General features: G+C 44.7%; 2 protein-coding genes across 3 annotated transcripts in view; one reads left to right on the top strand and one right to left on the bottom strand.

The window, feature by feature from the left end:
* Window positions 1-6,972, top strand: part of cabp4 (calcium binding protein 4) — a gene marked incomplete at both ends in the record, with an annotated part of 13,889 nt that extends 6,917 nt beyond the window's left edge. Inside the window, 3 exons of the mRNA XM_079999485.1 lie at window positions 149-258; window positions 3,678-3,825; window positions 6,944-6,972. Of these exons, the coding sequence (XP_079855611.1) occupies window positions 149-258; window positions 3,678-3,825; window positions 6,944-6,972 (287 nt within the window). The remainder of the gene's footprint in view (window positions 1-148; window positions 259-3,677; window positions 3,826-6,943) is intronic.
* Window positions 6,973-7,763: 791 nt separating this feature from the next.
* lonrf1 (LON peptidase N-terminal domain and ring finger 1) lies at window positions 7,764-22,365 on the bottom strand. Of its 2 annotated transcripts, XM_079998665.1 has the most exons (12): window positions 21,675-22,365; window positions 20,191-20,309; window positions 18,715-18,837; window positions 15,492-15,698; window positions 15,168-15,390; window positions 14,581-14,686; window positions 13,793-13,907; window positions 13,552-13,673; window positions 13,213-13,371; window positions 11,371-11,533; window positions 10,940-11,092; window positions 7,764-9,523 (listed from the first exon to the last, which is right to left on the bottom strand). In XM_079998665.1, the coding sequence occupies exons 1-12, from the start codon at window positions 22,294-22,296 to the stop codon at window positions 9,365-9,367; spliced, it is 2,271 nt and encodes a 756-aa protein (XP_079854791.1). In that variant the 5' UTR covers window positions 22,297-22,365; the 3' UTR covers window positions 7,764-9,364. The 2 variants fall into 2 exon arrangements, with proteins under 2 accessions (XP_079854791.1, XP_079854792.1); XM_079998666.1 differs by lacking the exons at window positions 7,764-9,523; window positions 10,940-11,092; window positions 11,371-11,533 and adding an exon at window positions 11,858-11,956.
* Between the last annotated feature and the right edge of the window lie 135 nt (window positions 22,366-22,500).

Raw genomic sequence — 22,500 nt, 5'->3', positions numbered from 1 at the left:
GCGTGTGTGTGTGTTTGTGTGTGTATGTGTGTGTGTGTGTGTGTATGTGTGTGTGTGCTTGTGTGTGCTTTTGTGTGTGTTTGTGTGTGTGTGTGTGTGTGTGTGTGTGTCTGTATGTGTGTGTGCGCGCGTGTGTGTGCGCGGGCAGGGGGCGGTCACGTAGACTTTGACGACTTCTGCGAGCTAATGGGGCCCAGGATGCTGGCGGAGACGGCTCAGATGGTCGGGTTGAAGGAGCTCCGCTCTGCCTTCAAACAGGTGGGAGGTTAGAGCCAGCACACATCATGGGCCCCGAAAGCCCCAACCTGACGCACCATCCCCTGTTCCTCATATCAGCGTGAACTGCTGCCAAGAAAAGGCCAGCCCCAAAGAGGGTGGCTTCTTTGGTCATTTGGGAGGAATGTGTCTAATGTCTAATTTAGCTCATTTACGCTTTGACCATGCTGGTGTAATGATGAGCAATAGCCTGAGGTTGATTTGGCCTTGGGGGTATTAAAACATAACATTTAATTCATTATTAGGCTTTTTTTTTTTCATTTCTAATAAAGCTAAGCAGAGACGGCTGGCCAATGACGTTGGCTTACCATGGAAAAAGACCGCGTCCCAAGGGCGGTGGTGTATTTGTATTCCCTGCCACCCCTTGTTCCTTGTCCACCAAGTGTCCCTCGCTGGAGTTTCACTTACTCTCAAAAATTGAGTGTCTTTCTCAAACGATGGCCAAGGCTTAGTGGGCAATTTTGGGGCGCCGGGAAGCATTTAGAAGTCCAAGTCCAAGCTAAATGGTTCCAGTCTGGCACTGGAACCACACAAAGACCCTGAAAATGGTTCCCTCGTACTGAAGAGCCAAGTGAAAATAGACAAAAAGACAACATTGATGCATTCAGTGATTGTTGGAAGCATCGTTTTGGTTCTATGGTGTAAGAAATGGAAATGGACACTGTCGGGGATTAGAACGGGTCCCCAGAAGCCTGACTTTTACGATGCAATTTTCATCAAATGATGGCCCAAAACCGGAGGATCCCAGGGAGAAAACAGTGACAGTTGCTTTCATAGATCGGATCAAATCTAAAAATACTTTTGTATTTTTGTGATCAGTTCGATTTAGTATTTCATGCACAGTATATATGTACTGTATGTATCGCCAATCACTCTACTGGGGCTGATTGTAATGGCTGCTGTCTACAATACTTAACCACTGACTCCTACTTTGGAGAGAGGGCTTATGGAAACAAAATCCAGACTTAATTGTAAGTTAGAAAAACGGACAATTTAGCTTCATTTTCAACCACAGCTGGTTACATTCAATTATATATATATCGCACGTCCATGACACTTGGGTTCATTATCATTCCCTCATCGAAACTCGCAGCCATTTAGACTAAATCCCTGCGGGGCAGCAACAAAGCCATGTGGCGGCCGCGCCCGGTGGTGTGTGTGCTCCGCAGGCTATGTTTGAAACTCTGAGTGCAAATCTGTCTGAGCCAACGGGCGCACAAACTTGACATGTAGCTGGCGGCTGATTGAAGAATGTGCAGGGAAGTATAAACGTACTAACGCGACACATGAGCGACTGACTATGCATTTGCAGATCGCAGTATAGCTTTTCTAAAATCTGGATACACATTCAGTCACCCATCGCATTTTCAAATGTCAGGATACGCATTTTCCGTAATAAAGTCGTGACTTTATTTTCATACACTCGAGATCGAGTGATGGTTTCCCCGTCTAAATGAATTCAGAAGTGAACTAATTGGGAGCAGAAATGTGGAAAGGGCAAAGAAGAAATGAATAACCATATTATTCAGAGTGAGCTTTTTTGTCGTGTTTCTGCTGATGTTACCGATGCAAGATAAATGAATGTTTATCCGAATTGAACTGTGGAGTCAGAGTGCAGGACAAGGAAGTATCCGTATTCAAATTAGGGTAAAGAAAAGTTGTACGCTTCAAAATGTCTATATCTGTAATGCTGTTTGGAAAATGTCATCAGAGACTGAAGTATATCGAAAGGATGTCTTCATGGCCTGAGACCTTCAGACAGTGTTTGGTAGCGATTCATAGTAATATTTCATAAAATGTGCCAAGAAGTTAAAGGGGATCTATTATGCTTTTCCTTATTTTCTGTCATATATATAATGCTACAAAGTCGGATGTTCATATCAGACGTGGCCAAAGTGTCAAATAATGAGGTGAACTAATCACAAAGTAATCGCTGTGAACAAAACCCTCGGGCTTCCGACCGCTGCGCTACGATGCCCGCGTCTCCCACAAGCCTGGAGCACAGCCACCAAAGTCGGACCAAACTTTTAAATGAGCGCTCGTAGAGCTTATACGAGTGAAGATTCAGCAACTGGATTGCTTATTTCTCGCCTCGAATTTGTTCAGAAGCAGATTTTCGGCAGACTGATAAGGTGAAAGCGGTCAAAGTTTACCAGGTAAATAAAACAGAGCCCAGGGTAAAGCTTAAACCCCAGCGGCTCAGAACGAGAGGCTGCTCATTCACAATTAAAGCTGCACCCACTGAAACAACGACTTTTGGAACGGTCCGGTTAAGAGGCTCACGGTGGCTCGAATGCATTATCTGAGTGGTGATTTCAGCAAAAAAAAAACTTCAAAAACGTGTTTTGGGGACCTCAGAGACCAATATTAACTTGTGTAAAATGGAGCATAATAGGTCCCCTTTAACGACCGAGGCAACACTTTAGTAGTAACTCCAGGGCACGTCTCTGGATATGCCATTCAGCCCATTTCTTCATCTCAATAAGACCTTATTCGGACCCGGCGACCTCTCCATAATATCCAAAGCGTCCATAATATCCAGACGGATTGCAGTCACACCCGGCATCAATATCTCAACATGCGTCTCCGGTGACGCGTGCTGAGATCTGATTTTGCATCGCGCTCAAAAGGCAAATTTTTTTTTTTCACATTATTTTATTTTTCAATTCTTTTTCCTTTCGCTTGGCTGTAACACAACTCATTATGTTTGACTTTTCTTTGGTCGTTTTCCTCCATTTGGTTTGGAAATGTCCTCATATAGCTCGATGGAAATGTCTGCATGTAGCCTGATGGTAATGTCCTCATACAGCGCATTGAAAATAATGGCGCACTAAAGGACGCCATAGGACCCACAACTACATCTGCAAACATGTCTCCTGCTCCATGACCCTGAACTGAACCCTGAGATCACTGGTTCTCACCCCTCCTGCCCGACCGCCTGATTGAAGAGCTTGAAAACTCGGCACCCATTCTTTTTTCATCATCCTTAACTCTCTTGACTCGCTCAACGCATCTTGAGATGGGCTGTCGTCGAACTTAAAAGCACTCTGCGCGGCATAGAGGAGCTTTTTTATCAGCGGGATTTGTTGCCTTCAAAGTGGATCCTGAGCGCATACATCCTCATTTAATTGGCTGCGGCAACCTCTGACCTCTTTAGTACCTCTGTCTGTATCTGTACCTAGTTTGAGTTGTGTTTTATCGCTCTCTTGATAACCACATATTTTTCTTGCACTTTTTTTTATTCCTCTCTTTCTCACGCTGTCGTATCTCAGAATCCCTCCGACCTCGGGGGCTTTTTGCAAGCGTCTGTTACACATCACGTTTCCTCTCGCTCGACCACCTCCGCTCTCTCGATTGCGTTCCCTTTGTCTCACTCTCAAGAACACCACACCCCTTTGCAGTTTGACTGCGATGGCGACGGGAAGATCACGCTGGACGAGCTGAAGGAGGCCATGAAGAACCTCCTGGGCGAGAAGCTGAAAAAAGGCGAGCTGGAGGAGATCCTGGGGGACATCGACCTCAACAAGGACGGCAACATCGACTTTGATGGTGAGCTGAAAGTGGCGAGACGTGGGTATCTCCTCTTGTCCGTTCACACTACGATTATCTCATGCTTAAGAGTATGCTGGTTAAGGTGTAAGGGTGAGGAGAGGTTTTAGGTCAGGAGGAACCCCCCGTACGAGGGAAAGTAGGAGCCAGAAAGGAGGGACACGGGGCCGAGGTCAGAATCAATAATAAAGTCAGAATCAATCTGTCAATGTTATGCTTCCTGAACAAGGCGGTCTATACACATATAAATTGGGCTTATCTGCCCTTGTCGTGGAGAAAAAGGGGGGAAATGTTTAATTCCAGCAGATCAAAAACAAGTCGATTTGAATTTAAATGATACGTTCTACATTTTTCAACCCAGGCATTATTAAAATGTTGGTACAAACTACTGGACAAACACTTTACTGTTGCGAAATGTACCACGTTGCAGCAGCTTCTCATTGTGCTTGAATGCAGTCTAACGGGGTAAAGTCTGAAGCTGAACCAACCTGAAGCAGAGTGGTAAGTTTCTGTTTGGAACCTTTATCAATGACGGGAACCAGCATTTTAATAAGGCCTGGGTTGAAAAGGGCTGAAACTATCCTCGAAGGTGAAGAGGGTATAACGATCGGAGGGAAGGGGGAGCAGCCAGACTCAAATGGAAAGGGAGGTGTTAAGGCGACTGGACGGGTGCAGAGAAGGATGAGGAGAGAGAAGCCGGAAAGGGACAGAAATGTGGGCTCGGCGACTCAGAGTGACGAGGGAAGACTGGAGGGAAGGAGACAAGGAGAAGACAAGGCTGAAAGGTGGAGAACAATAAGAGGGTGTAAGGTGCGTAACGAGGCAGGCGAGTCGAGGTAGGTTTTGTTGGAGGGGACAATCCAATCCAAGCAGCGGTGCATTAAGGAGATCAATACACATGCAGGGACACGTGCACAATGCTACATGCAAAGCGCACACACACCCGTGGACGTCTCAAGGACTTTGTAAACATCTCACGAGCACAAGCGAATAGAGAACACATTGGGGGGGCAAAGAATATATGTGAACGCACCCAGCAAGGCGCCAGAATGCACAATAAGGGGTACACGTGCACATACATATGCAGGTCTTCATTCACGCGCACCATCACCGGCACCACATGTGCGCTGGCGTCAATACAAACTGGAAAACACAGGAGGAAGCGCACAGGGATTGATCCCATAAACACGTGAATCCAGTGGACGCACAGGCGACGGGCGGCTCATTCCCACAAGGTATCAATGCGCGAGGGCTCCGTGTTATGGACAGCCCCTTCCCGGATCACAACGCCACACTTTCCAGCGGGCCGAGGCTATATAACAGGCAAGTCCTGCCTGTTACAATGTTACCTCAAGAAGATGATTCACTTTTTGGTTGCCTCAAATACAATCATCACAAATTTTCAGCATTAAAATTGTCAATACTATACCCTTAGTTGTTATGTGGACCAATCAGGCTATTTGAGGGGTTTGGACTGTGACATCATAGTACTCTTTGGCCACGGCCTCTAGAAAGCCTCATTGGGATGAGTGGACAATCTCAATTCCAATCCCAACAGCGACGACTTGAAATTCGAACTTTTCCAGGCAAATGGGCTCCGACACTAGTTCTGTGTCTTTTACAACAGAGATGATATTTGTATGCGAATGAACCACCTAGACTTACTGTCATGGTGACTTATTATGCTTACCCCACTCTTTGTCCACAGAAAAGCACGTGGCTTGAGGATATCTGCAGATGTTTTCGTGTGTCTTAGTTGAGCAGTGCCAGGAGGTTATTCCTCGAATCGCATTCTCAATCGATGGGGTTCTCACCCCGCAGCAAAGTAAATAATTGAGAGCAATCACTTCCAGGAAGGGGGGATAAGAATGAAAGACGACAGACAACATTAATCATTGCTGTTGCTATGGTAATGTGATTGACGGGACGCGTCAATAGCCACCTTGATTGACGGTGGATTTGAGTTGATTGGTAAAGGGCCATGACCGCAGCAAGCAACCACACAGATTTCACTTTCATGGACCTCCATCTGCCATCCATCTTTACATGCATCATACTCTCATTTCAAATATTATTCCTCCTTCACTAAGAGACTTGCTCCTCTGGCAGCAAGCCAAGTTCCATTTTCAAAATCACATCACAGACCGCAGCGGCGCGGGGTTCGATGCCGGCACGTGGGCATTTGCGTCATGTCATCCTCTCTCTCTGTCTCCTTTCTCCCCGCACTGTCACAATCAAATAAAGCATGAAAATGCCCCAAAAATATATCTTAAAAGATTTCAATAAAATCACATCACAGAATAAGGAAGAGTAGGTTCTTTCCAATTTCTCAGCAGCCCGACCCATGCAATAGTTTACGCGACCAGGAGAGAGGTTCAGGGTGAGTCAAACCATAACAGATTCAGTTTCACATGGGTGCTTGATATTGATGACACTGTTTTAATGTCATGACAATGCAAAATGGGCATTTTGTGAAAATGGCCTATTAACTTAAAAGATGAGCTGATGGGGTTATTAGGGTTCGGGGTGGTTGAGGGTTATGGTTACGGCTATTGTTGGGCTTATTTTGCATTCAAAGAAATATATCAAGCTTCAATGGGACTTAGTCACTTAGATCAAAGCCGAATACGGTTTAAACGTTTTGTAATTAGCAATTCCATATCAGGGTTAGGGGTTATAATTAGGTATTTTTTGCATCCAAGGAAACGGATAAAGCTTTAATGGGATTTAGTCAGTTTCATCATCTTTTAACTGACTTGATATAAATAAGCATAACCGAGTACCCTTTGAACTTTTTGTAATGAGCAATTTCATATCAGGGTTATTAGGCTTATGAGGATTATGAGCATTAGGGCTAGGGTTAAGGGTATTGTTAGGGTTATTTTGCTTTCAAGAACCGGATCAAGCTTTAATGGGATTAAGTCGCTTCCATATGTATTTCAACTTGCAAAAAAATGTAAACGCTTTAAACCTTTTGTAATGAGAATCCAAGCATTGGTAGCAGACAATGTTGTCATTTCACACCTATAAGCAGAGAGCCATCAGTAAGTAGGTTACAGAGGTTGCACAACCTGCTTTTGTCGACATCCCACACTGTTGTCTCTGGCTCCCTCTACAGAGTTTGTGATGATGCTGTCTGCGCGGTGAACTGCGACGGGGGAGAACTGGGGAAAACCACCTACGAGACCATCAAGTCCACATAACTCACAGTCATAACCCAAATCTTTGCAATGATATGCTTTTAAAAATAACTCTCCTTTAAAGGGATTCTGAGTGTGCAGAATGACTCCAATAGGGCTCTGCTTCTTCATGTAACAACACTGTTATAATACTGTGATAAGTTCGACCGCCCAACAGATTATAAGTCGCGTCCATATTGTTGTATACCTATTATTCATTAATTCATCATGTACAAATATATCCAACCCTATTCATATTTATACCCAGTCATTACCTGCATCCTTACAGTAACTTAGTGGTAATTTACCTTTATCTTGTGTGTAGAACATATTTTATATATTCTGTATAATTGTATTTATTGTTTTATATATATATATATAGATTATACACACACACACTTAGAGGCATTATTTTTCCATGCTATAATTTGTTTGCACTACAAAGCACTATTACCAGACATATTCCTTGCACATGAAAATGTGCTTAACCTCAATAAAACAGATTCTGATTTAGATTCCTCATGTGTTAAGTTACAGAAAAAAAACCCCCAGTAAAATTCTGAGTTATGAAACCACAGCTCTTTAGCGTTACAACATCGCCCCACTGTGGCTTAGACTTTGCACAGCACTCTTAACCGGAGCGATGGCTCGGTTAGATAATATTCCGCGTATTTACCGTTACTTAATGGTACCGCAAAATTTGCCTGTCGGGAAATAAGGAAACACTCTGGAAGCCCAAGTTTAAAAAACAGGTGCATTTATTACTGAAAAAAACTAGATAACTTGAAACATTGGAGCAAAAAAAGCTGTATCTGTTCAAAATGACTTTTTCTTCGGATGAATTAGGTACACGAGCCATGACGTTTTTCCAAATAATTATATAGGTTTTTACACATTATCAAAAGTTGTTGCCTCTGAGGTAACAAAAATTCTCAACACAACCGTTTCTATGTCAACCGGAATGGTAGCAGAGCGACACATTTTACACTGAGTGTCAGAATTGTAATGCAAGAACTTGTATAAGGCAAAAATTGTCTGCTTAGCTTGACATCCATTCCTAGGTTCTATGTCCAACAAGACATTTTCTTTGTCAACCATGTATATTTAAATACTGTCTCAGCTTATTTGGATTTGTCGTCATACAGCAAGTTCCCCTTTCGCTTTACGTCTCTGTACAATCATGAGAGTTCAAATTCATTTAGCTCATGCACGACAAGAGCTGCTGGAACTTTGGGATTTCAAAAGGAAGAGACAAACACAAAGACACCAACGACAGATATTGGAATCTGAAATCTGCTTACTGTAAAACCATCAAATTCTAAGCTACAAGAGTTCTAGGTTCTATGATTAGCACATTTAAAGTCTGTTTTTTTTTTTTTTTTTTTTTTTGGAAGTCATAAGAGTAATATTATTATTAGTCGTTATTGGAAGAAACATATTTTGGGAGCGCCAAAGTGTGACTGGAGGCTGATATTATTTCTGACATCATTTTGAGAGAGGACAAAAATATATCGCCTTTAGTGCATTCGCTGGGAAAACATCTTGGAAGATATTGAAAATGAACATATATACTGTACGTGTATGTTCTCGGGGACCTGGAGGACTTTTTAAGAAGCGTGCCAGCCACTTTCCACTGCTATAAAATGTACAAGGTGAACAGGATTAAAAAAAAAAAGTGTCAAATGTTGAGTACGAAATGTACGATTTGTTTTCTAAATCGTTCACAAGTGTTTATCTTTTGGGGGGCTGCGATATAAATGATCAACACTGTTTCTGGTTCCAAATCTCCCTTTACTCGGTTCAACTCTCTTACCTTGCCGGAGAATACTGTTTATCTTACATATCCATGACCCCCCCCCGACTCCCCACTTTCTCTTTTCTGTCCACTTGGCCAGCTTGCTATATTTCACATGCAACCCTCACTACACCTCCTCTTTTCACAGTAAAGATCGTAGACTCTCCCTCTGGCACCGCCATCCATAACAATCGTCAAACTTTGACAGAAGGGAAGACCGTCATAGCGCCGCCATGTCGCTCGGGGTGATGATACTCAACAAACCGTGGATGATTTCCTCACTACGACTATAAAAAAATGTCAATATTCTAGGTGGGGCTCCTCTCTCAAACGTTGCGTGTAATCATTTCGAGGTATCCCTGAGGTGTGGGTTTTGCTTCCTCTCTGGTTTTTCATTGTCTTTGATTCGTGTTTTTCGAGATATCGCGCTTTCAAAGTTTCACATCCCTGGAAAGAGGCAAGCTAGGTGTCGAAAGCTGCAAAACGAAGAAGAAACTAAACAAAATCAGCAACCGAAAGTTGGCAACGGGTGGATGTCCGGTCCGATCCGTGCGGTGAGGAAGCTCTAGTTGCCCGGGATGCTCTGCAGGTAGGTGAGGATGTGCTGGATCTTGACCAGCCGCTCCCGGAGGCTGGTCATGGAGAGCACGGAGAGCTGGTAGCGCGGGTCGATGGGCAGGACGGCCAGCAGCCACCAGCAGCAGGCGGGACCGTTGGGCGTGGCCTGGGAGGGAGGAGGAGCCAAATGGAAGGTGGTTATTTTTAAGTCAGGGATGTCAAACGATCACAATTATGATGCGATTATTTGTCCTGGAGTTAACCGCGATTGATCGCACGACATTGGAATAGCTAAGCGCGTGGCATGATATCGGCGTAGTTAATCGTGAATAATCACATGAATCATTTATGTAGTTAGTCCCAATTAATACCAATATTTCATTTTACTAAAACGTGTTAAGAAATATTTTTCTATTTTCTATTTCTAATAATCTTCAGAGATCTAACAGCATTTTCACTGTAAACAAGCCTCCATCGTTCTGCTAATCCTTTGCGCTGAGCCAGTTGCTAGGACAAACTAGCTTGGTTACATCAAACTCCATGTGAAGACATGGTAAACAATAAAAATAAACATATAATACAAATAAAAAAATAATCATTTAGCTCCAATTCCTAGGGGGATCTTGAGGGGACCTTTTGGCAACCCCTTGGATATCAAACAAAGCCTGTGTAACATGAAGATATTTAAAGATTTGTAATTTGATTGTTGGTTAAAACGTTTTGTAGTCAAGGAGTTATTGTTACACAAACTGTGTTGTGTAACTTTGAAGACAATCCGTAACCTGCGATTGAACTTGCAGCCATTAATGTGTTATAATACACACACAGTGTATATATACACAGTACACACACACACACACACACACACACACACACACACACACACACACACACACACACACACACACACACACACACACACACACACACACACACACACACACACACACACACACACACACACACTGTTGACAACGTGAGAACTTGTCTCGGCCAAGACACGAGCCATTCAGAGGTGCAGCCATTCAGAGGTGCAGTTTGTATCAACCAAATCTACCGGGGCTGCGCTTGGATTATTATAGGAAGTTGTGATTTCAGTTCCATCGCGCAGCAACTCGCGATAGTTTGGTTTCTGGAGAGCTGTGCACCTCAAAAGGTTTAAAAAAAAAAAAAATGGGACTATATGGAAAGCCCTCTATTAAACCCTTGGTTATAAAACAATAAAACCCAATAACACAAGTGTCTTGGCGAAGTATTTATATCATTCATATCTGGTTCAACAAGATTCTCTGTTGGGGTTACATGTATGCAACACTTACATAACGACAGATAACAACAGCATTCAGTGTGTGTGTGTGTGTGTGTGTTAACGTAACACACCCGGAGAGAATAAGGTCAGTAGCACCAGTAGTAATCTCTTGTGCTACTGACTCCATGATCTGGGCTCCAGTATAATCCTTTTAGGGACTCAGGCCGTGGTTCCGAGCTACACTACAGACTTAAGGCAGGGATCTCCACAATGCAAGAGCCACGAGGAGCAGATACAAGAAAAGAAGTGGAGGACCAGAGATGGGGGTGCTACCTGGATGTCGTCCTCCCTCTCCGGCATCGGCCCAAAGTGCTGCAGGATCTGGTTGTGGAAGCGGATCTTCAGGTTTTGGAACCAGGTGCGGGCCTGCTCGTAAACGGCGTCGTGCAGCTCCTGCAGCTCCAGCAGCTCCTCGGCGACGTCCACCTAAAAAGAGGGTCAAAGCAGACACTCCAAATCACAACTCACCCTTGCAACAAGTAGTAGATCTCTCATAATTTTATATATATATATATATATATATATATATACATATACATACATACACACACACACACACACACACACACACACACACACACACACACACACACACACACACACACACACACACACACACACACACACACACACACACACACACACACACACACACACACACACACACACACACTGTATAAATATGATCCAAAGTTGGGGCTCACCCGGGTGTCCTCCAGGTGCTCGATGTCGGCGATGCTGTAGCCGTCCTTCATGCCTCTGGACAGTACTCTGAAACGCTTCCCTCCAATGGTGTCCACCACGGACCGTCCGTCGGGGAGGAAGTTGACACTTCTGATGATCAGCATACATCCATAATCTGCAAACCTGTATTTTGTACAATAAGAAAGTGTTCAAGTTTTTGTTAAGATTTCTATTAGTATTTTTCTCCTGCCCGTTTTTCCGGCTGAAAGGGTCTCACAGCAACCACCAAACCCACAGACATGAATGAAGTGTTGTCGGGGTTGCGGGCCATTCTGACACTTTGTGGTCCAATTTTGATCCGCATCGATCTTTCTTTGGAGCAGGAATTTGTGAAAAACCGTTGCCAATCTACCAGAAGTAGCTGAACGTTGGCAGAGTGGGGTGGGCTGCAGTGGCCGAGCCCGATTGGGTAGCGGAGTGGGCCGCTTTGTGACATCATCATCCTCCAATTTGTTATATATGTGCAAGTTGTGGCTCTGGGGAGGCTGTCTCATGGGGCGAGGTGCGCAATGCACTGCAGTCTAGACTCCATGCTTCACGCAGGATCTGCGCCAAAGGACAAGAGGTAGCTGATTGTAATTGTAATTTGTGTTGGTAGGAAGTAATACTGCGTTCCATGGGAACTCAGAAGTTTGAATTGATGGCGAGTTCCATGGGCACTCGGAAAATTGTAATTTGAGTCGGTAGGAAGTAATGCTGCGTTCCATGGGAACTCGGAAAATTAGTTTGAACTGATGGTGAGATCCATGGGAACTCGTAAAATTGTAATTCGGCTGGCTAGGAAGTGATTCTGCTTTTCATGGGAACTCCGAAAACAATAATTCATGATTAATGTGATGAACCTGGACCCTGTGCATTGCTGCCTGGATCTATATTCATTATTATCATTTATTTAGTTATTTTATATTATTATATATTTATAATTATTGTTTTATTTTCTATGATATTATAATAATAGTATTCTTTTTTTTAATATTTATTTTGTATAATTTATTGTTTTATTATCACCATCATTATTTGTCCTAGTAATCCGATGTTATAATGTTTTCTAGTACAGCATTAGCATAATTAGCTTATTGGCTTAGATTGGTTTAAGAGGGTCTATCTGTGTGGTGGGTGGGTGTGGGTAGTGTTCTTCTCGGGGGTACTGTAGTATGTTTTCCATTAGTAATAGCCGTTAAAAGGTAACAAATGTCAAAAAAGGGACTTTTTCTTTGTTTCTTTCTTTCTTTTATTAATGATGCAAGACCTGTGCCGAGTATAAAGAACACCCTGTCCCTAAGCAAAGTACACATAAATAAACAAAGGATGACATAACGTATGCACGGGAATCAATACGGGTGACATTTGAATGTTTCTCCAAGACATTTCGTTATTTGCAGTCTAGAAAAGGCAAATAGAAAAAACCTTAACTGTAACAGTAATTTATCATGTGCATAGTATCACATTTGCATATTTGTACATCTTAAATATCTGACTATTTCTGTTTCATATATTTGGCTATTTATATGTATTTAACATTTGAATTGTTATTGTATTTTTTTATTTTATTATTATTCTCCTTTATTTCTAACTGTTAGGCTTTTTATTTTTTAATGCTGATGGTCTGTACTAAGGTGCACCAAACCTCAACACAAGAAACTCCTCATAATTGTGCAAAAATGAAACCGATTCCAATTCTGATTGAATACTTTGAAAACAAGTTGTCCCACAGAGCCTGAAAAAGGGCAGAAAGGCTAAAAAGTTGGTCGTGTTCTCGGATTTGTGTACACTATTTTTAGCCGAAATTCGCCACGTCTTACCCTTTCTGCGGGTCGTTGATGCACATCCCAAACTGGCGCGTGCCGGTGTCCATGCAGCGGCGGATCATCAGGCGGTAGCGGGGTTCGAACACATGCAGCGGGCAAGGCACGGTGGGGTACGCCATGGTACACACAAAGATAGGCATGTTGTTTGTCAAACTGGAACCAAAGAGGAGAGAGAGGAGAGAGGGATGAGTTAGAGGATGTACCAAGAATGTCACGGGCAAGAAAGGGGTACGTGTTTATTGTTTATACCTACTTATCTTTCTGACTCGCTCCCTCCCTCCCTGCCCATCCATCCATCCATCCATCCATCCATGTTATAGGTGGTCCACTCACTCTGAGAGCTCCCTGTTCTCCTCCAGATGAGCCGTGGTCCTCTCTACATGATCTTCATTCAGACACTGCTTGATCAACTCGTCCAGGATGCTGGTCACCGTGTACTTTCTAGATGCTAGATACTGGAGAGGGAGAGAGAGAAACAGAAGTCACTTCTTCAATACCGAGCTTCTGCTTAACCCACTGATCTTTCTCAGGTATCACCTAGCGCTAAAGCCAGCTGGTAATGGGAGTCTCTTACATCCTTGAGGCTCTCCTTGCAGAGGGGGCACTGGGGCGTGTGGTCCAGGCAGCGCTCCAGGCAGTTTTTACAGAAGGTGTGGCCGCACGGTGTTGTTACCGGCTCGTAGAACAACCTACAGGAAGTAGGCAAGGGGAAAAATGGTCAGCTAGAAGAAGTCAATATCAGCATGGAGGTTAGAAGCCTGGATATAAATCCCAAATGCAAGGTATGTATATCGATGAGAAGTATGAGAAGTATGCTTCTCAAGGACTCTTTGAGAGGTACGGCTCTATCACTGTGGTTACTCACCCCCACGAGGGGATTATAGACTAAAAACTCAAAAAGATTTTGAATAATTTGCCTCTTGCCCGCTCTTCTCACTCTTTTTTAAGAATAAAAATATAGACAGCAGGTTCTGTTTGCTAGGTCCCATAGCATTTTGCATTTCTGACTGCATTAGCATCAATATAGTGACATTGCAGGTTACTATACTTTTAAGTCATCGTAAATGCCAGAATAAATTCCTATGGATGATGAATCAACCTTCTCTGAAGACAGGGTTGATATCTTGGCCAGGCTAACTCTGAGGAATCCTTGTTGTTGTTGATGTTTCTATCCCAAGGCTTGTATTTTTGCTGGTTTTATAGCTCAAGTATCACTGCAAGTTGTAGTTGGCTGACTAGATCCTTCTCTCTGACAAAGCTCCACTAAAAAGTCCAGAATCCAAATTTCTGCACATAACTTCTTAAAAGGGCAAGCGTGCTTGTCACCTTGGTTTTGTCGCTTCGTCCCACCCCCATTCTCACCTCATGCAGAGGGAGCACTCCAGGTCATTGGGATCCAGAAGATCCTCAGGAATATCTCTGCAGACTTTGGCCGAGGCAGCGTGTCCGTCCGAGCTACAGGACACTCCTAGGGTGCAAAAGGGAAGGAGACAAAAACAGTCTGTATATATATATACCCACACATATACATATATATATGAAAATGCTATCTGTGTTACTATATGGCTCTGTGGAATACTCGATTCTGATTGGTCCACAGCGGTCAGTTATTTTTGAATAATGACCGCTGGTCTGTTAAAAACTGAAGTGACTTGAAGAGACGAATGTGGATATGTCTAATTTAATATACGTTTGTTTTGTAGAACTTATAGTCTGCTATGTTGTTGCAGTGTTAGCTACGTTGTTGTGGAACTATTTTTCTTAATGGAAGCTCGTACACTAGGCATACTAGTTATAAAATCAAATCAAATCAATATTACATCACAGCGAGTTATTTTATTCAATAAGTAGCTGTGTAACAAGTGCGATAAGAACCAGCTGGTCGCATGTTATCCCTTACTTATTTACAATAGTGTTCATTTGCAATGAGCTATTGTGTATATTTTCACCTCCATGTTTTTTGTGTTTGCTCCCTCCAGTGGATGGGACATGGGGTTCTGCCTCGAACGCCGACAGCTTCCTCTTCCTAAGACCTTCATTGTCCTGGTCCCCCAGCTGGGGGGCAGAGCAGACCCTCTTCAGGCCTTCCTGCCTCAGACCTGAGGCGTGGATGCGGAGGGACTGAGCCCGGCTCAGCCCTGGACGCTCCAGGCTTTCCAAGCGTCCCAGTGCCTGACAAAGACGAAAAAATGTATCAAAAATGATTTATTATATGGGTACTTTTAAAAGCTTTAGTAAATTAGCAATTGGTCAGTTGTTAAATATATGGACACCTCCTGGCTGTCGCGGTGGGTGTCCGTGGAGGTGGCCCGGGACTGGGGTTGGCTTTGGACGTGGCTCTGGTGCTCGGTGGGCTGGGTGTTGGCCTGGGCATCGGCCACCAGGATTTTACTTCTCAGGCGGGGCGAGGAGCTCTGCGTGGTTTCCCTCAAACCTTCCCTCACGCTCTCACCAGCCGGAGACAGCATGTCACACAGAATCTGGGAACAAACAATTTGGACGGCCATTACTTTGCTGCTACTAGAAAGGCACCAAAAAATACCTTTACTGGAGAAATTGTCACATTAATACAGAGATGACAAAAACACAGTATTCCAATCTTAAAAACACATCGAGTCTCCAGTCTTCATCTGAATTTAATTCAAATGCTATATCCACAAATACACATTAAATAAGGTAATTTGAGAGGGAAGAGTAAGAGTTAGTCAGAATGGCTGTGAGCCTGTGGTAGGCTCTGGTTTTGACCACAGAGACTGAAAGGAAAAGCTTTCTGTCTTTTTACCAAGAACACTCTGGACACAGATTGATTATGCTGGAAAAAAGGCAACACATTCTTCACAAACAGGACATCGAATCATCTGACCCGTCTCAATCATTTTTACTTTATCCTCTTTCTGTTTTCTTTCTTCGCAGCAGATGGCCCACTTTCCAGCTCGGGCTGCATTTTTGCCGTTTGACCCCTAAATTTGCAGAAGTTAGAAGTTATTGTTTAACTTAAGATCCATGAGGATGTTGACGAAATTGGGAACCTATTTCTAGTGCATAGTTTTACCTTTTGACAGGGAAACCAGGACATGTTCCTTCAAGGAAAAATTATTTTCCCAATGGGCGGTAGTAGGCACAAACCAGGAATCATCCGAAAACCAGATATGCACCTTCTATCCTCATAAACGAATACCAAGGTGAACACTGAGCAAAGGCAAACAACTGACGGACAGACTAAGACATAGCAAATTATCTTCAGTCATACCTACTTTGAGTCAAATGTCTCCCACTTATGTAACATGCCAGGAAGCGGCAAGTGTCAAGTAAAACTAATGTCATTACAAGCTCTGACTTGAGGCAGATGACTTGAGGAAACTTTGAAAAACATATTCATTTGCACTACTGATGGAGACTTTTTCTCCTGCTTTCTAAAACAGCAAACCCTAACCCGAACCCTAACCCTATGACCGACTGATAATATGGCCAACAGATTAGATAAAGATAATGAAATATAACCAAAACTAGTTGAACGATTAAATGGATGGACCAAATAGATTTTGAATTCATTCTGATTTCCGCCTGGGGTCCCATTTGTTGTAATTACATGTATATGTAATGTCCAGTACAGGTCTTCCAAGAAGTGCTACACTGGACTCACAAACATACAATAAACTACAATAAACATGAGAATAAAATTCATAGAAATGCACGTCACTTCTGATTATAGAATTCATGTAGCAACACAATGTACATTTTTCATGTACATTGTGATGTACATGAAAAACACATGTTCAGAGTTCATTGCTAAAAAGTCTGGTTGAATGCCATTAGTCGATGCCAACCATGTTTGTTGTGACAAGTGTCTTTTGCATGTGAGGGAGGAAACACCTGCAATATTTTGAAACATTTAGAAAAAGTGCATCACATTCACACTGAGAAATGCACCGTTTTCGACTGCCACAATAATCCCATAACGTTACATTGAATATAATTTAATCAAACATCGGATCCAATCAGAAAACAAAGAATAGAAACTACGCGTTGGAATTCTTCTATTGTTTGTTTTCTGGCGCCGATTTATGTTTCTGCCGGCGGGTCCTGGGGGGGTGGGGCACAGGAATGCGCGGCGAGCGCAGATTGCTCACTGATCACCCCTTTTCCCCCTAATGCGCAGAAAATAAAGCAGTGTTAATTCTGGTCTTAATTTGCTGTCGTTTATCTCTTTAAGAATTTCAAAAAGAACCGATAAGAGTACCGTTTAAGTACTGGATCGACAAGAAGTAGAATTCTAAGAGTAGTACTGTTAAAATCTTAATGATACCCATCCCTACTTGTGCCGCGTTCCTCCATCCCTACACTGTTTTCAGTTGTTTTATTTGGAGCACAGCTCTCCACCTTCGGGGCGCATGGAGAGCCGTGTTCGTATCCGTGTCCAGATACGGATGATTGACACTGATAAAAATATATTTAGGATTTGCATTATTTAAAATTCCTCATTGAAATGTTATCCCTGGTCCTTTTGTAAGCTTCTCTCGGTTTTATCCTGTTATTGTAATGCACGTTGACTGACAAAAAAACAAAAACTTAAAAAAAAACTAACAAAAAATAAAATAAAATAACACCTGACTTGAAGAATCTCAGTCGACTGATAGGGTTTCCAAATGATGATGTGACTTGACAACTTTCAGGGGGCCGCCCTAGTAGTTAGGCAGGTAAATAGCTAGAAGGTTGGTAGGTACAGTAGGTATGAGGTTGGCAAGTACAGTAGGTAGGTGGGTAGGTACAGTAGGTAGGTGGGTAGGTAGCTATAGTAGGTACTAGGTTGTTAGGTACAGTAGGTAGGTAAATACAGTAGGCACTAGGTGGGTAGATACAGTAGGTAGGTAGGTACAGTAGGCACTAGGTAGGTAGATACAGTCGGTAGGTAGGTACAGTAGGTACTAGGTAGGTAGGTACAGTAGGTAGGTTAATAAAGTAGGTACTGGGTTGGTAGGTAGATATAGTAGGTTGGTAGATATACAGTAGGCAGGTAGATATGATGTTGGTAGGTACAGTAGGTAGGTATAGTAGGTAGGTAAGGTAGGTTGTTAGGTACAGTAGGTAGGTAGGTTGAGTAGGTAGGTAGGGTGGTAGGTACAGTAGATACAGTAGGTTGTTAGGTACAGTAGGTAGGTAGGTTGAGTAGGTAGGTAGGGTGGTAGGTACAGTAGATAGGTTGGTCAAGTAGGTACTGGGTTGGTAGGTAGAAACAGTAGGTTGGTAGGTACTAGGTTGGTTGGTACAGTAGGTAAGTACAGTAGGCACTAGATTGATAAGTACAGTAGGTAGGTATTTACAGTAGGTAGGTACAGTAGGTACTAGGTACAGTAAGTACTAGGTTGGTAAGTACTGTAGGTAGGTTGGTAAGTACGGTAGGTACTCGGTTAGTATAGTAGGCAGGTACATTCAAATTGAATAAGTTCTTTCCAAACATGCTCATAATCACTTGGGGACTCTTTTCTGTTCTCTCACCATTTTCACGTGTCGCTTGGCACCAGGGAAGTCCTTGTTGAGGGCCAGGCAATGAAGGAAGACTTGAAGGGAGTCGTCCACCTGGCCCATGGCATGGAGCACCAGGGCCTTTCGAAAAAAGCCCTGAAAGGGAGCGGACAGACAGTGTACAGATGTTAGCCTTCGCGTTGAGTCTTGTCAACCGCAGTAATGCTCGGGTCCCACCGCTGGCAACGGGGCTGCAGCGTGAAGCCAAGCAGCTCTCGCCCCGTCGCCGTACGGTCCCACCGCCGGCGACGGGGCTTCTGTGCGCCTGGGTTTGTGGGCGTGTCGGCTTAAAATGGACTGTTGTGTTCACGCCAAACATTTCAAACCTTTCTCCCCTTCCATATTTAATATACATTGTACTGTATAGAGAGATGCATGTGCCATGTTTCCTTTTTATTATTATTAAGATGGTGTAGCGGTTTACTTCGCAAAATAAATTACCTTTTGCAAAAGCTATGTAACTAGCCCTGTCATCCATCCCTCAAAATAAATAATTGTCCCTGTTGAAGAATCATAAAATGCGGTGTTCCTTATTTTATCGATTGTTCAAAGAACGTTTTTTCCATTTAAACTAAAAAATTGCCTAATCATGAACAATATGCAGGGGTCCGGACGTCCATTTTCAAGGATCAGTGCCATTGAGAAGGTATCTCCCCTCCTATTGGCTGTCGCCCGGCGCTACTCATTTGCATAAAGTTGAATTCTGTGAGTTTGTCGCCGGTCGTAGCTCCACCCCCTGCGCCGTTTGAAATGCATTGCAGCCTGTCGCTTTGCAGCGCATGTAAGCCGGCAGTGTGATCCTACCATAAGTTATCAGAAACAACTGCTAACAAACTGGAAAGCCAAAATGGGTGATGATCCAGTTTAGAGGATGGGCATTAAATGAAAGTCACTCAACCGCTGCATCCTAATACCAGGCTTTAAGTCCCTGTTGCTATTGATCCTTTTTTTCTAGAACCACGGTGCCTGAGAGCCTGACATTATACTTCGTAATGGCTGTGGTTATGGCTGTGGTTAATCATATGTTAATCACTCAACTCTGCTCGCCTAGGAACCCCTTAAGACATCAGGCTCTTTTTCGGAAGTGATGCAGCTCAAAATAAGCCCTTCAAATGCAACAGCAAAACAAGCCAGGGATTTAAAGAAATATATCAAAGCCATTTTAGTTGTCCATTTTTTAAGTCTGAACTTCTGCATCAAATTCTAGGTGCAATCGACTGATTCTGACTTGGTTGCTGAAGCTGAACGTCCCTCTCTGGGGCTCAAAGGAAAGCCTTATCCCGAATATCATCCAGGAAATGGCAAGGCGATCAATATCCAACAACAGTTATGAAACAAGACACATTTGGAGACGCCGATGAAACTCTGGGAAACCGAGAAACGAGAGCTCAAGAGTAAAGAGGCCAAGGGCAAGCAGACAGTACGAGGTCGTCGGGCGTAGAGACCTACTTCTGCCGAGTGTCTGGAGCTGAGGCAGAGTTCTGCGTCCTCCAGGGCCAGGCGGTACTGTTTGAGAGCCGTGTACACCTCCGCACGGGACAAGCGGGCCGCCATCGCCGTCTCGGCGTCTGCAGCGGAGAGGAGGAGGAGGTGAATACCGGGGGAGGGGGGGCACAATTGGGTAGAATCACTGTTCGTTAAGGCAGAGGCTATTCTAGTCTCAGCGCCGGTTTAGAGTTTTTCATACAAAAACACCACAGGGCGCTGTGGTTCCCACTCACTCCGTGTAAAACGGATGCATAACTGCTTAAATAACTCGACGCAGATGGGGAACGGGACATTACCTACGTCAACACAGTTAAAAGGATTTTAAAAAGTTGCGTAATCCTTGTCCTGCATTAAAAAAAAAAAAAAAAAGCATCGGTGAAGAGTTAAATGGTTGGGGCTCCCATAATACTCCAACTTGACCTATCCACCAACCAAGTCAGGGCAGTGGCACAAAGTTGTTGCCTAGTTTACCCGGATTTGGTAGGTTACTCATGTGTCCAACATGAATGAATGAACGAAGTTGCATGGGGAGGAAGACGGGGAGGACAAACATGCGTTTCTTATATTGTCGCGGTATAACATATAGCTGGACGCCAACAGAGATGGCATCGCGATTTCTATTGACAGGTGTGGTTTCGCCCCACCTAATCTTCAAACCTGCCAACACCGTGGTTATGGAGATAGCGGTGAAACTAGGATCGCGAGAATAATGATCGTACGCCCTCTCACGGCGCTCACTTGTGAGGAATGACGTTCAGCGATCAACCACTCCGCTGGGGACCTCGCTTTGGGGGGGGGGCGCGACAGGGAACAGCGGCGCTGTGGCGCAACAGAACGCGCTACCGCGCCGCGACAGCACGGCTCGCCGTGACCTCGTACGGGCAGGCTTCCCTGGGCCGAGCAAACAAACGAACCAACTTGCGCGGGTTAATACGACGCCGGCGCCCGGAGCAGCTGACGCGGAGAGAGATAAAAATAAAAAATAAATAAATATATAAATAAAAAAGTTACAAAACGTCCGCCGCGTCGCCGCCTTACACAACGCTGCGCATGCGCACGGGTACTTTCATAATCGGGTCGTGTTGGGTGGGGGGGGGGGTACTGTGTGCTGGCAGATTATGCGTAAGAATAGAATCGATTTAGACAGACGGAAACATGGAGAGACAGGCAGACAGACAGGCAGACAGACAGATACATATATAGACAGACAAACGATAGATAGAGACAGAGAGAGAGACAGACAAACAGAGAGACAGACAGACAGACAGACAGACAGACAGACAGATAGATAGATAGATAGATAGATAGATAGATAGATAGATAGATAGATAGATAGATAGATAGACAGAATACGACAGACAGATAGTTAGATAGACAGACAGACAGACAGATAGGGTCGGGGTTAAGGTTAGGGTTCGCGATGGCAGGCAGCCGGGCGGACGGACCCGTCTGGATGAGCTGGCTGGCCATGGCCACCGCCTCCCCGTATTGCTTCCTCCGGGTCAGGTCCTGGATCCCCTGCACCGTCTTGTACCTCCGCAGCTCCTCGGGGAACCACTTCTCCAGGAGCCCGCACAGCACGACGTTCACCTTCAGCTCGGCGGCCCCGCGGCCCCGCACCGGCTCCCCGCACAGCCTGCACCCGGCCAGCTCCGCGCCCAGGCACGGCCTGCAGTACGAGTGTCCGCACGGCACCGTGACCGGCTCCCCGAGGAACCCCCGGCACCCGGGGCAGTCGAACATCAGCCCGTCGCCGCCGTCGCCGGGTCTTCTTTGTTGTCGCTGATCCGCGTCCTCGCCGGAGCGTAGGTTCCTCCTGAAGTTCCGCAGGATGCAGTCCACCAGCGTGTCCAGCTGCTCGTGGCGGAGCCCGCCACACCGCATCGCCGCCGAGAAGCAGTCCACGGACTCCTTGAGTCGGTTGTCGTTGGCCAGCGCGTTGGCTCTCCGCAGGATAAGTTCCCGGTGGCCCTTCTCCTCCGCCCGGTCGCCCTCCGAGTCCGTGTCGACGCGGAAGCCGCTCCCCGCCCCCGGCGGTGGGGTCGACGTCGCCGCCCGAAGCGACATGTATGTCACCGGCTGGTTGTCCTGGTTCCGCTGCGGTCCGGAGGCTCCCTCAGCGCATCGCTCCGTGGATCCGTTCGCCGAGTCTGCGCCGGCGGCGGACTGCGTGGGTGAGTTACGTAAAAAAAACGTCACGTGATCCCAAATGCCAGACGCCGATTGGTCGAGGGCGGCGGTTACGAAACCCAAGTTCCAAAGTTTCGTAAC

Source organism: Zeus faber (assembly GCF_960531495.2).
Source record: "Zeus faber genome assembly, chromosome: 4".
In the NCBI taxonomy this organism is placed as follows: domain Eukaryota; kingdom Metazoa; phylum Chordata; class Actinopteri; order Zeiformes; family Zeidae; genus Zeus; species Zeus faber.
This window is presented reverse-complemented; position numbering and strand designations above follow the sequence as displayed.